At 34.1% G+C, this 14,763-nt stretch overlaps 1 protein-coding gene across 6 annotated transcripts in view; it reads right to left on the bottom strand.

The window, feature by feature from the left end:
* Window positions 1–14,763, bottom strand: part of UBR3 (ubiquitin protein ligase E3 component n-recognin 3) — a 233,161-nt gene that overhangs the window by 33,966 nt on the left and 184,432 nt on the right. For all 6 annotated transcript variants that reach the window (XM_041723097.1, XM_041723098.1, XM_041723102.1 and 3 more), the window contains one exon: window positions 12,404–12,507. In XM_041723097.1, the coding sequence (XP_041579031.1) occupies window positions 12,404–12,507 (104 nt within the window). The remainder of the gene's footprint in view (window positions 1–12,403; window positions 12,508–14,763) is intronic.

Here is a 14,763-nt window from a genome sequence, read left to right as displayed (position 1 = left end):
GCTTAAGTTCCCACATTTACTCATTTATCTAACAAATATTTACTAAATGCTTACCACGTGAAATCAGTGGTTTTTAGGGACTTGGAAGAAAACAAGCTATCACTCACATAAGATGTACATTGGTTCCACAGGTTGTTACTTTCTAAGGTTGCAAAAGAGAACAAAGCCTTCAAATCCAATTATCAACATTTTAAAAGGAAAAGGAAATTGGACATCTACTCTCTCAGCCAATATGCTTTTTAAAAGCTCCAAACCAGAACCCTAACTACCAAACCACCTGAAGGTGAACAAAGGAAGATCATTACTTCCTTGAAATGCCTGTGCAAGCGGACTGTGCACCACGGCACAGACTATAAACTTTATAGTGCTACTGCATGATAAGAAAAAGGGGTGGGGGACCATGGTGCTGCAAAGGCTGCTCAATAATGAAAAACTGACCATAAAAAATACAAGAGTGTAGTATGGAAGATATGTTAGCCTAGAGCTCTTTAAAAAGTGAATTTTTCCTTAGAATCAACAATGAAAATTATATTCCTTATTTCCTATTCCAAATGTCTGTGAACTGAAGTTTCTTTTTCGGGGGGAGGGGCAGGGGAAAGAGGGAGAGAGAATCTTAAGCAGGCTCTAAGCCCAGCATGCAGCCAGACACAGGGCTCGATTTCTTGACCCTGAGATCACGAACTGAAGAGCAAGCAAGAGTCATATGCCCAGCTGACTAAGCCACTCAGGCACCCCTGTGAACTGAAGCTTCTGAAATCTTGGAGAGGTGCCACATCTACCTCATTATACTATTTGAGAACATGAAGTCATCAGTTTTGTTATTTATATTCAGTTCATCATTTTAAAAAATCTTGAACTTCATACCTCATTAAATTAAAACATTTTAAATAGATAACATGTGTAAATCTTTGCCTGTATTTGACTTAATTTCATCAAGATAAAATCTTTAAAAAACAGGGATAGTTCAAAGAATGGTTCAAAGGGTACTGACATAACTGAGACAACGCCTTGACTCTGTAATGATATCATTAAAATCTGAGTAAACCAGATTTTCTTCAGTGAGTAATACATGAAGACATAATGAGAAATTTTAAAAATGAGACAATTCAGTATTTAGTAAGTACCATCTCTATGCAATGGCATTTGTGCTGGGTTCTGTAAAAGTAATCCAAGAAATCTATAGTCTTCTGGGAAGATAATTTACTGGCTGGCTTGCAGGTACCATTCTTAGAGTAAGTGATAAAACAAGAAGACAAACGGGATTCAGATGTCTGCAGAAATTCCTTTCCCATAAACTATTTTAGAGTTAAGGTAATACAAAATGCTCCAAGTTTCTTTTATGACAAAGTATAATATATGTAAAATAATAAAACCTTAAGGGTAAAATCATGTAAAAAAGATACAATCTAAAGATGGTATCAGACATTTTAATGTTTTCCTAAAATTACCATGAAAAATTTCTGTAAAGATACACTATTTCACTGCCTCCATAAAGCTCTTTGCACATATCCATACAAATATCAAATCTTCTCATTCTTCTCTTTTATGATCTGAGTTTCTAATTACACATGCTCTGACTCTCTTGAAAAAGTCTAGGCTACAACAAAAATCAATTTGTGATGTTTTGCATAATAAGCTCAACTCCATTTTCTCTTTGATGAGTGAAGAACCCAAATAGTTTAATAAGACTTTCTTTGTCTTGATCAACAGAACTCAGAAAAGATTATAAGTTCATCTAACAACTAATAAGGTAGTTAAAGCTGTTCCCTTGGGTATACTTCATGGCAATTGTGGTTAATAAACTGCCTACATCCTCAAAGAACATTATATAGAAATGATCACAATATGAGATATAAAGATTTAAACCAAAGCAATAACTTTCTTGAATTTCAAAACAGAAAATACGCCATTTACCAGAAAATAAGACAATTGGATATTTAACATATCCATTATATGAACATTTACAGCATATTATGTAGCAAGTAGGCACTAGGGATATATGTAAAATGATTCAAATTCTTGAGGAGCTGATAGCTTAGAGAAGGAGATATTAAAAGAAAATCTACCATTATGACAACGAGACAAGTGTCAAAACAGAACTACAGATGAATTATTATGGGAAAGGGGAAAAAATGCCCATTTAAGTGCAAGTTTTTCAGGAGAAAGTAACAAGGTAAGAGTACCACACCAGGAGTTATTAAGTAAATAATGGAGAAATGGCGAACATTAAAACATGCTCAAAACTCTCCAATCTTTAAAAAACAAAACTCCTTTGACTATATCCACATATAGCTTGTGCTCTTTCCCCACATTCATTCTTGACAGTTCTCTCTGCCATTTTCTTATTGCCCTCCCATTTCTCATCTCACTATAATCTTCTTCTGATTCTCCAACTACACAAAAGCAACTTCCTTACTATGATTCCTCATTACTGTATATAACTAGGAGTCCTGAGGAGAATTTATAGCTAACATATCTTCAGGGGTCAAAATCCTTTTGAAAACCTGGTTATGGGCTATGGAACTTCTCGGGAAAAAACTGCATATATACATATAAAAATCTCCTATACAGGGGATCCCAGGGTGGCTCAATGGTTTAGCGCCTGCCTTTGGCCCAGGGCACGATCCTGGAGTCCTGGGATCAAGTGCCATGTCGGGCTCCTGGCATGGAGCCTGCTTCTCCCTCCTCCTGTGTCTCTGCCTCACTTTCTCTCTCTCTCTCTCTCTCATTCATAAATATATATATATATATATATGTATATATAATATATATATATATATATATATACACACACATATAATAAATCTTTTAAAAATCTCCTATATCATTTTAGGAGATTCACGGATTCCTACTAATGAACTCTTAAATCACAAATCAAAAAAGCTTTGGGCTGAAAAAGCTATCAAATCACATGGGATGATTGGGATCATATGATCAGAACATAAGCCAACACAAACCAAACACAAGTATTTAAACAGTTATTATTCTACACTGGGAATAAAAGACATCAACTTTATTAAAATCTATGCATTCAAGGGTGCCTTGGTGGCTCAGTCAGCTAAGCGTTTGCCTTCAGCTCACATTATAATATCAGATCCTAGGATCGAGTTCCATGTCAGGCTCTCAATCTCTCTGTAATAAAGAAATTATTTAAATCTTTAAAAAAAATCCTATGCATCATAACAATACTAAAAAACAAAAAGCAATCATCTTTGGAGGATGCTAAAAAAAAAAAAAAGCACTCAATAGGGGTGTCTTGCTGGCTGTCAGTAGAGCATGCAACTCTCAACCTCAGGGTTGTGAGTTCCACATTGGGTGTAGAGATTACTTAAAAATAAGATCTTTAAAGAACAAAAACAACCAAAACAATCTAGGCAACCATGAACAGCCTCTATGTTACAAAAAGAGAGATAACCTGGAAATTGTCTTGTGATGAAAAATATGTTACATCATCCATGAAGTATTTTTGCAAAAATAAAAAGAAATAAGAAACTGAATCTAGGTGCCTAAATCTACCTGCCAGTTTGTTTGCAGGGAACACATGGGAATAGAACCTATTATTAAAGGATGCCGTGAGGATGCAATTAAAGTACAGACAAAAGATCCAGATTCTTCAATGAATAAAATATAAGGGGAGGGGGGGAAACCCATAGAGTTAAAAGAGAAATAACCACCAAATTCAATGTGTAGACTTTGTTTGGATCCCAAGTCAGATAAACCAACTATAAGAAACCATTTCTGAAACTTACAGAAATATGAACACTGACTTGGTATCTAATGATATTAAGGCAAAATTACCCATTTAAAAGTGGGCTTATAGTATTGTGATTATGTTTATTGAACAAATCTTTATCTTTTAGAGATACATACTAAAGACTACATAGATGAAATGATAGGATGTCTGGGAGTTGCTTTAAAATAACCCAGGGTAAGAGGGAGGATTGAATAGGAGGGGGTATAAATAAGATTGGCCATGAATTGATAATTGGTGGGTACATGGAGGTTCATTAAACTCTGCTCTGTATTGTTATATATGGTTGAATTATTCTAAAATAAACAGTTTATTTTTACACAGCCTTGGTTTGTAACAAAGCAAGACTGAAATACTTCTTTCTTAAAGTGAATGGGAAATAATAAACAACCTTCTATCTCTGGATGCTGGATGCAGAAGATGGTGTATAATCACTAATACTAGATGTCCCACCGAATCCTGGAGTCTCTAACCTGTAAGGCATGATTAAACAGAATTATGATACTCCTCAATAACTATCATGGGAATGAACAACATGATCGAAATCTGAGTAACTGACCCTTCTTAAAAAAAGATAATAGTTTTATGTTTTAAATCCCAGGGGTTCAAAAAGAAGGAAAACTTTAGCCAAAGATATGTAAGGTAAGTTTTGTGTGGAACCTTTCAAGAGGATAAAGTTCTTCCCTCAACTTTCCATACTGCTGCCTTATTAAACAAAACCCTGATGATAGCAACTGCTGCAACTTCCTTAAAATAACAAAGATGAGAGTCACATCATACAACTGGAGTGTTGTGAAGTTGAAAGACCTGAGCTGCCTACCTTCAGACTTCCTTCTACATGAAAAAATAAAAATAAACCTGTCTTAGTTAAGCTACTGTGTCATTTGGGGCTTCTCCTCTGTAACATACAGCCAAACCTGATCCTAAGTTATAAAGGAACTAAGCATGAATACCTGAAAATAGCAAAATAAGTTACTTTTAAGCTTATTTTTTAGAGGCCAATGGTATAATGGGTATAATAATGGAGAAGATAAAAGGACATGAAAAGAGATAAAAGGAAAATAAGCACATGTCTTTAATATATTAACTCAAGCTTCTGAAGAGACAACTGGTGTTAAAAAAAAGTCTTTTAACCTGAACACGGTGCTAAACACTACAAAGCTAAAGGTAAGTTTCTGCATCACCTATTTTCAAGATAAAATTGTGGGATCATTTAACATTCTAGCACATACAAACAGTAATATTTCCTCACTTTCCTTTCTTCTAGTAACAACCAGTAACTAAAGAGGTACATGAATACATATTATTATATAAAAAACACAAATACAATAAAGATCACTGCTTGTTAACCCTATGTCAACAGGGAGTACAAAAGAAAAATTATATTAACAACTCTACCTCTCCTACTCTACAACTTCCCATCTTCAAAAAAAAAAAAAAAACTATCTAAAAAAAATTCAAGTAACTTACTATTATGAGGCTCCAAACTTCCTAGCAATTAAATAAAGGTCTCTATCCGGTTATACATAAAATTCAAATAAAGGTCTCTATTTAGTTCTCAATGAATGACAAACTAAAAAAAATTAACAAAGAATGGCAAATTTTTTTCTGGCCCTAAATTCTAAGAGGAATTTATGACTACAATGACAGTGAGCAACATATCTAATATCTTTGAAGCTGTTTTATAAAAACAGTGCAGATAATCAACCTTGAATTATTATGAAGTTTTAAAAAATATATTTTTAAAAGCAATTCTAACTAAAGTTAATGACTAAATACTTAGCTCTCTGGTTCTCCAAAAGTAAAGTCCATGTTTTATTCATCTTTGCATATCCATGCTATGCAAAGAAGTACAGCAACCTGGCACATTAGCAGGTACTCATTAAATTTTTTTTGTTTCTTTTTTAATATTCTATTTATTATTCATGAGAGAGAGAGAGAGAGAGAGAGAGAGAGAGAGGCAGAGACCTACATAGAGGGAGAAGCAGGCTCCATGCAGGGAGTCCAATGTGGGACTCGATCCCAGGACTCCAGGATCACGCTCTGAGCTGAACGCAGACGCTTAACTGCTGAGCTACCCAGGCATCCCTCATTAAATATTTCTTGAACTAAATCAGGTAATGACTTTTACAACTAAATACTAAACAAACATCTATTGATTAAATTTGTCCACCAAACACTTCTTTAACAATATTAAGATACAGTTACTAACAGTATTATAAATATTTACATAGATGTTTTCCTGAATCTATTCTATTCATCTAGCTATTATTAAGTAGATCGATGTTCTTGACTCAAATTTTGGTAAACAAATTTAGAATATGTTTCCACTGAATGTAATTTACCATGTTCAATTAATTCAATGTATTACATCCTCTTTTGGCATTAATTTCACTTTCTATTGAGGGCTAGTGCTAACAATTGTCATCTCATGATAAGGGAAATGCACCAGTTACAGCTCTCAGACACTAATACAGTAGGTCCTTTACAATTAACTGAACTATTTTCTTTTTTTTTTTTTTAATTTTTATTTATTTATGATAGTCACACAGAGAGAGAGAGAGGCAGAGACACAGGCAGAGGGAGAAGCAGGCTCCATGCACTAGGAGCCCGACATGGGATTTGATCCCGAGTCTCCAGGATCGCGCCCTGGGCCAAAGGCAGGCGCCAAACCGCTGCGCCACCCAGGGATCCCTTAACTGAACTATTTTCAATTTAGATAAACATTAATTATGGAAATCAGTTTATTTCTATATATCAAGTTTCCTTCATTTTAGCTTTTCAAAGGTTTATGTAATAATTATGCACATACATAAAATGTATATTTAAATATCTTTAAAAAATAAAAAATCTATTTTGAAAAAATTTTTAATTTTTTTTAAAGATTTTATTTACTCATTTGAGACAGAGTGATACAGAGAGAGAGAGCAGGAGCAGGAGGAGAGGGAGAGGCAGAGGGAGAGGGAGAAGCAGGCTCCTATGGAGCCAGGAGCCAAACATGGGGCTCGATCCTAGGAGCTGAAGATCATGACCTGTGCCAAAGGTAGATGCTTAACCATCTGAGCTACCCAGGCATCCTTATTTTGAAGACTTTATAAAACAAAATAAAATTGTTTACATTTCAAAATGTAGTATTACTAGTATAATTACAAGAGCACAGTCAGGGCAAATCAACCTAACTCCAAAGCAACTATTTCCCTAAAATAAAAAAACTAACCAAAGTAACACAAAAAACCTAGACAGCTTATAACTAATTTTGAAGAGATGAAATTCAATAAGGCTATTTAACAAGTATATTTTGTAAAGTCTGTAAAATAAATAATGAAATTCATATAGATAGCCAAACCTCAAAAAAGTAGCATTCAAAAATATCTGAAATTTGGCAGTTCCTCAAGAAGTTAAACAGAATGGCCATGACCCAGCAAACCCACTTTTGGCTATGTACAGGTATTCAAACAAAAACTGTACACAAATATAACAGTAGCACTACTCATAAGAGCCAAGTGGTAAAAACAATTGAAATGTCTATCAAATGATGACTGGATAAACAAAATGTGGCATAGCCCTACAATGAAATATTACTGAGCCATGAAGAGAAATGAAGTATAACACATACTACAACATGGATGAACCCTGAAAATATTCAGTGAAGGCAGCTGGACACAAAATGCCACATATTATATAATTTTATTAATATGGAATATCTAGTACAGGCAAATCCATAGAGAAATCAAGCAGATTAGTGGTTTCCTAAGGGGTGGGGAAAGAAGGAAATAGGAGTGATTTCTTAATGGATACAAAGTTTCCTCTGGGCTGATGAAAATGTTCTGGATTTAGATAACAGTGATGGTTGCACAACATAGTGATGAATGTACTGCATTTATACACTTTAAAATTGTTAGAAAGGTGAATTTTATGAATTTAAAAAAAAACGATTTACTTGAGAGAGAAAGAGCACGTACAAGCTGGGGGACGGGCAGAGGGAGGAGAGAGAAAATGCAGCAGACTCGATGCTGTGTGTGGAGCCCAATGCAGAGCTCAATCCCAGGATCCTGAGATCATAATCTGAGCCAAAATTAAGAGTCAATAACCAACTGAGCCACCCAGGCACCCTGTGAACTTTATGTTTCATAAATTTGATCTTTAAAAACAATCCAAAATTACCAGATGGATTTAGCAAATATACTCAGAACATTTCATTCTAAAACAACAGAATAATATTCAAGTGCATATGGGACATTCTCCAAAATCGATCACATATTAGGCCACAAAACAAGCCTCAACAAATTCAAAAAGATCAAAGTCATAGCATGCATCTTTTCTGATACAATGCTATGAAATTACATGTCAACCACAAGAAAAAACCTGGAAAGACCACAAACACATGGAGGTTATATAACATGCTACTAAACAATGAATGCATCAACCAGGAAATAAAAGAAGAAATTAAAAAGAACATGGACACAAATGAAAATGAAAACACAATGGTTCAAAAACTATGGACACCGCAAAGTGTTTCTACAAGGGAAGCTTATAACAATATAGGCCTATCTCAAGAGGCAAGAAAAACATCTCAAATAAACAATCTAACCTTACACCTAAAGAAGCTACAAAAAGAACAATAAGCAAAACCTAAAACCAGCACAAGGAAAGAAACAATAAAGATTAAACAGAAATAGGGATCCCTGGGTGGCTCAGCGGTTTAGCGCCTGCCTTCGGCCCAGGCCGTGATCCTGGAGTCCCGGGATCGAGTCCCATGTCGGGCTCCCTGCATGGAGCCTGCTTCTCTCTCTGCCTGTGTCTCTGCTTCTCTCTCTCTCTCTCTCTCTCTCTCTCTCTCTCTGTGTGTGTCTCTTGTGAATAAATAAATAAAATCTTAAAAAAAAAAAAAAAGATTAAACAGAAATAAATGAAACTAAAAAAAAAAAAAAATCCAACAGAACAGATCAATAAAAACCGGACTGGATCACTAGAAAAAAAAAAAATCAGTAAAATTGATTAACCTCTAGCCAAACTTTATCAAGAAAAAAAGCGAAAGGACTCAACTAAATAAAATCACTAGTGAACCAATATCACAGAAGTACAATTTTAAGAGAATACTATGAAAAGCTATATGCCAACAAAACTAGACAACCTAAAAGAAATGGATAAATTCGTAGAAGTATATAACCTACAAAAACTGAAACAGGAAGAAACAAATTTTGAACAGACTGATTACCAGCAAAGAAACTGAATCAGTTATCAAAAAACTCACAACAAACAAGTAAAGGACCACATGGCTTCCAAATTCATTCAATGAGGCCACCATTACCCTGATACCAAAACCAGATAAAGATACCACCACAAAAAAAAAATAATAATAAAAATAAAAATAAATACAAATAAAAAACCACACCAAAAACTCCTACAGGCTAATATCTCTGATGAATATAGATACAAAAATCCTCAACAAAACATCAGCAAACCAAATCCAACAATGCATTAAAAAAATCATTCACCACAATCAAGTGGCATCTATTCATGATAAAAACCCTCAATAACATAGGTTCAAAGGGAACATAATAAAGGCCCTCAATGAAAAACCCACAGCTAATATCATCCTCAATGGGGAAAAACTGAGAGCCTTTCCTCTAAGGTCAGAAACAAGACAAAGATGTCCACCTTCACCACTTGTATTCAACATAGTACTAGGGCCTCAGCAATCAGACAACAGAAAGAAATAAAAGGCATTCATATCAGTAAGGAAGAAGTACAACTTTCACTATTTGCAGATGACATAATATTATATATAGAAAACCTGAGAGATTTCACCAAAGAACTTCTAGAATTGATAAATGAATTCAGTAAAGTCTGAGGATACAAAATCAGTGTTCAGAAATCTGTGGAATTTTTTTGTGGCATCTCTATATATCAATAATGAAGCAGCAGAAAGATAATTTAAAAAAATAATCCCATTTATAACTGCACCAAAAATAGTAAGATACCTCAGAATAACTCTAACCAAAGAAGTGAAAGACCTGTACTCTGAAAATGTAAACACTAATCAAAGAAATTGAAGATGACACAAAGAAATGGAAAGATAGTCCACGCTTATGGATTTGAAGAATAAATATTGTTAAATATCCATACTACCGAAGGCAATCTACACATTTAATGCATCTCTATCAAAATGCCAACAGCATTTGTATGGAACTACAAAAGATCCCAAATAGTCAAAGCAATCTTGAAAAGGAAAAGCAAAGGTGGAAGCATCACAATTCCAGATTTCAGGTTATATTACAAAGCTATAGTATTCAAACAGTATGATACTGGCACAAAAACAGACACTTAGATCAACAGAACAAAATAGAAAACCCAGAAATGAACCCACATTATATGATCAGTTAATCTTTGACAAAGCAGGAGAGAATATTTAATGGAAAAAAGACAGCCTCTTCAACAAATGGTATTGGAAAAATTGGACAGCAACATGCAAAAGAATGAAACTGGACTACTTTCTTACACCATACACAAAAATAAATTCAAAATGGATTAAAGTCCTAAATGTGAGACCTGAAACCATAAAAATTCTAGAAGAGAACACAGGCAGTAACTTCTTTGACATCAGCCAAAGCAATTTCTTTCTACACGTCTCCTGAGGCAAGAGAAACAAAAGCAAAAATAAACTATTTGGACATCATCAATATAAACCTCCTGCACAGCAAAGGAAAGAATCAACTAAACTGAAAGACAACCTATAGAACAGGAGAAGCTATTGCAAAGGACATACCTGAATAAAGGATCCAAATCCAAAATCTATAAAGAATTTATACAACTCAACACCCAAAAGGCAAATAATCCAATTAAAAAAGACATGAATCAACATTTTCCCAAAGAAGACTTCCAGATGGCCAACAAACACATGAAAAGACGCTTACTCAATATCAGGGAAATGCAAATCAAAACTATAATGAGATGGTACCTCACACCTGCCAGAATGGCTAATATCAAAAACACATGAAACAAGTGTTAGAATGAATCTGGAGAAAAAGGAACCTTCTTGCACTGTTGGTGGGAATGAAAACTGGTGCAGCCACTGTGGAAAACAGTATGGAGCTTCCTCAAAAAGTTAAAAATAGAACAACCCTATGATCCAGCAATCGCACTACTGGATACTTATCCAAAGAATACAAAATTCTAATTCAAAGGGATACATGCACCCCTATATTTATAACAGCATTATTTACAATAGCCAAGATACAGAATCAGACCAAGTATCCATCGATTGATGAACAGATAAAGATGTGATATATATGTGTGTGTATACATATATGTGCATATATATGTATATATGTATATATATAAAAAGAATGAAATTTTGCCATCCATAATGACATAGATGGAGCTAGAGAGTATTATGCTCAGTCAAAGGAAGACAAATATCACATGATTTCATTCATGTGTAAAATTGAAGAAACAAAACAAATAAGCAAAAGGAACAGAGAGAGAGGGAAACCAAGAAACAGACTCTTAACTATAGAGAACAACACACTGATGGCTACCAGAGGGGAGGTTGGTGGGTTATGGATGAAATAGATGATGGGGATTAAGGAGTGCATTTGCCTTGATGAACACTAGGTGATTAAAATAAAAACTTAAAAAAAAATCCAAAATTCACAGTTCAAGTATAAAATATTATGCTTGTTTATTAATGATATTTAACTCCTCAGAAAATATAATAATTTGCATAAAATATCAATTTGTTTATGTTAGATAAATGATCACTTCATACCCTTAGGTAAAAAATTTTATCAAAGATCAAGTTGAAGTACACGCAAAAGATATCATCTCCAGTAATAAGGCCTTTATACATTTACAGATGTTCTTTCAAGTAATTCTTAACAACACAAAAACAAAACTTTTCACCAAAAGAGAATGACTAAATTTTTTTTAGATTTTACTTATTTGACAGAGAGAGAGAGAGCACAAGAAAGGGAAAGAGCAGGAAGAGGAACAGGCTCTCTACTGAGCAGGCAGCCTGATGTGGGGCTCGATCCCAGGACCGTGGGCTCATGACCTGAGCCAAAGGCAGATGCTTAACTGACTGAGCCACCCAGTTGTCCCAGAGAATAGTTAATTATTTAACAGAATATTTTAAATGTCTTTAAATGAAAACTACTGACTATGGAACAATAATTAAAACACTGCAAATGTATCATTAATGCTATTATTATCATAGTATTTAGGCTGTTAATATCAAAATAGTATATTAAATCTAAAAATGATGGGATATCACATTTTGAATAACTCTACGATTACTAGTATATAAAATATTTATACATATAAGGTTGAGGCATTAAGGCTCACAGTTTGCTCTTTTTTTTCATATTTTGTATTATCACTTTAAATTTTTTTAAAATGAGGGTTTTCAGAGTGATTTCCCCTTTACCTTATTATTGACTAAACAGCTGAAAAGAACAGACCCATAAATGAAAAAAAGTCCTTTATTTCATTGTCATCTTTTAGATATATGATTACTATTTACTACTTAATAAAAATAATAATAAAAGCATTGACTTCAAAACACTTCCAACAGACTAAATATTTGTCCCCACAATTTTTAGAGTATTATGTATACTATATAATCTAAGAATCGGAATTATAAAGACATACCTTTGCGTAAGGGTTGTGGCATCATTAAGATCTGGATAAGCAAAAGGGATGTAACATCATGATAAAGAATTGGGACCTCAGGCTGTTGTTCTTCATTTCCCTGCCTAAAAGAAAAACACATAATCACTTTAGATGATAATATATATCTTTTCTAATTCATTTCATATTTCACATATATGTCTATGGAACAGAAATCAAACTTTTATAAACAATTGAGAAATCTCAAAAGAAAAAGGGCCATATTTTTTGCTTAAAAATATAATCTTTTGTATTCATATATTCTCTTGATTCTGCCTAATATGAATAAATTACATGGAGAATTTATTAGATCTTCTTAAATAAACAAGTGGGATACATTAACTTGATTATGAGTCTTTCTGATCTCTTGATTGATTACAGAAATCAAATGAAGGATTAACTGGAATTTAGAGGATTAGTTTCACTATAAATGGAGTAGATATAGGATACTTGCTATCACAGACTTTGCACTACAGAATAAATGTTCACATTATTAAAAAAGAACAGGTATAATTCACAAACAAGTTATATTGAAAAGGTATGATTTACATTTTTGTTATTTCAATTTTATGACTATCATAAAAATTTTTTTTAAATCTTTAACATTTTCAAGGTTTCAAAAAAAGATAATGATAGCCAAAGCAGAACCTAAAACACTATAAAAGACAAAGTAGTAAACCTTAGGAATGTGTAGTACTATGAGAAACAGAATATATTCTAAAGCAGATCTCATTCCAGATTTATAAGAATTTTTAAAACCATGTAGAAGGACACATTTTTTGATCACAGGTTTAATTTTTATTATAAGAAAACACAATCAAATCTTAATTGTCTTAATTAGACAATTCTAGAATTGTCTAAATTTTGAAAGTATAATTCAGTCTAGATTTAGGATGAACAAAAGTTGTTCAACTCTTTTACCAACAAATATTGATTATTTACAATATGTCAGGCACTGGACACAATGGTGAATAAATGAATGCCTGCTGCTCTGAAGCTTCTAATTGCCAGAGGAAGTCAGTTCTTTAAGTGTCTCCATTCTCTATAAATATCCCTTTAATTTACTTGTCTCCCTCTCCAAAGCTAACTTTCCATTAATGCTATGAAACCTACTATTTGTCTCTCCAGTCTCTCTTTTATACAAGCCCAAAGTTCCTTTTTTAAAAAAATTAGGGGTCTCATCATTTGTCCACCTATTATTTAAATTCACTCCCTCCTCCCACCTGCCGAATGGTTTCCACATGGCCAACAATGATCTCCTATTTACAAAATCTAGTAGACATTTTTCAATCCTTATTTCATTGACCTTTAATTCTGCATACAGTTGAACACTTTTGTCTGGAAACTTCTCTTGGCTTTTGTGAAACACTCTCCCAGGTTCCCTGGGAGATCAGTAATCTCTGATTACTCTAGATTTTTTTTTTTTTTTTGAGATTTTATTTATTCATTCATGAGAGACACAGAAACCCTGGCAGAGGGAGAAGCAGGCTCCCTGTAGGGAGCCCGATGTGGATTCGAGCCCAAGGCAGACAGACTATCAACTGAGCCACCCAGGTGTCCCTGATTATGCTAGTATTTTGGACAAGTTCTTCCTCCTTTGACTAACCTAAAAATGGCGCTATTTCCCAAGGCTCAATTCCCACTCTCTTTTAATATAAAGGACTCTTTTTGAAAGACCTCCTAATCCATGACTCCAATCTCCAACTATACACTGATGACTCTCAAGTCTGTATCTTTGGCTAGGACTATCTGAATATTTACTCTCTCCACTTGTACATCTAATGGGCAGCTCGACCTGAGCATGCCTGAAACTGAATTCAAGATCATTCTATTCAATTCCACACAAACAAACCCCCCTACCCATAACCAACGTACTCTCCCTTCTATGTTCTTAGTCTTGATGTGGCTTATTTATTATATCCTCTAGCATTTAGCACAATGTCTGAATATAATATACACACAATAAAAATATAATAAATAAATAAGGTAGGATCTTGGGGATTTCCTGAACCTATCTTCTCTAACTCACTCCATATTTAATTGTCAGTAAGTCCTAACAACTATCTTTATTCTAAAATTTTTTTTAAATTTTTATTTATTTATGATAGTCACAGAGAGACAGAGAGAAAGGCAGAGACATAGGCAGAGGGAGAAGCAGGCTCCATGCACCGGGAGCCTGATGTGGGATTTGATCCCGGGTCTCCAGGATCGCGCCCTGGGCCAAAGGCAAGCGCCAAACCACTGCGCCACCCAGGGATCCCCAACTATCTTTATTATTATTTATCTGCCTTCTCACTATTCCATATCCCCCAATTATATGTTCTCCCAATTCATCCTCTATA

This window comes from Vulpes lagopus, chromosome 11 (genome assembly GCF_018345385.1).
Source record: "Vulpes lagopus strain Blue_001 chromosome 11, ASM1834538v1, whole genome shotgun sequence".
NCBI lineage: Eukaryota > Metazoa > Chordata > Mammalia > Carnivora > Canidae > Vulpes > Vulpes lagopus.
This window is presented reverse-complemented; position numbering and strand designations above follow the sequence as displayed.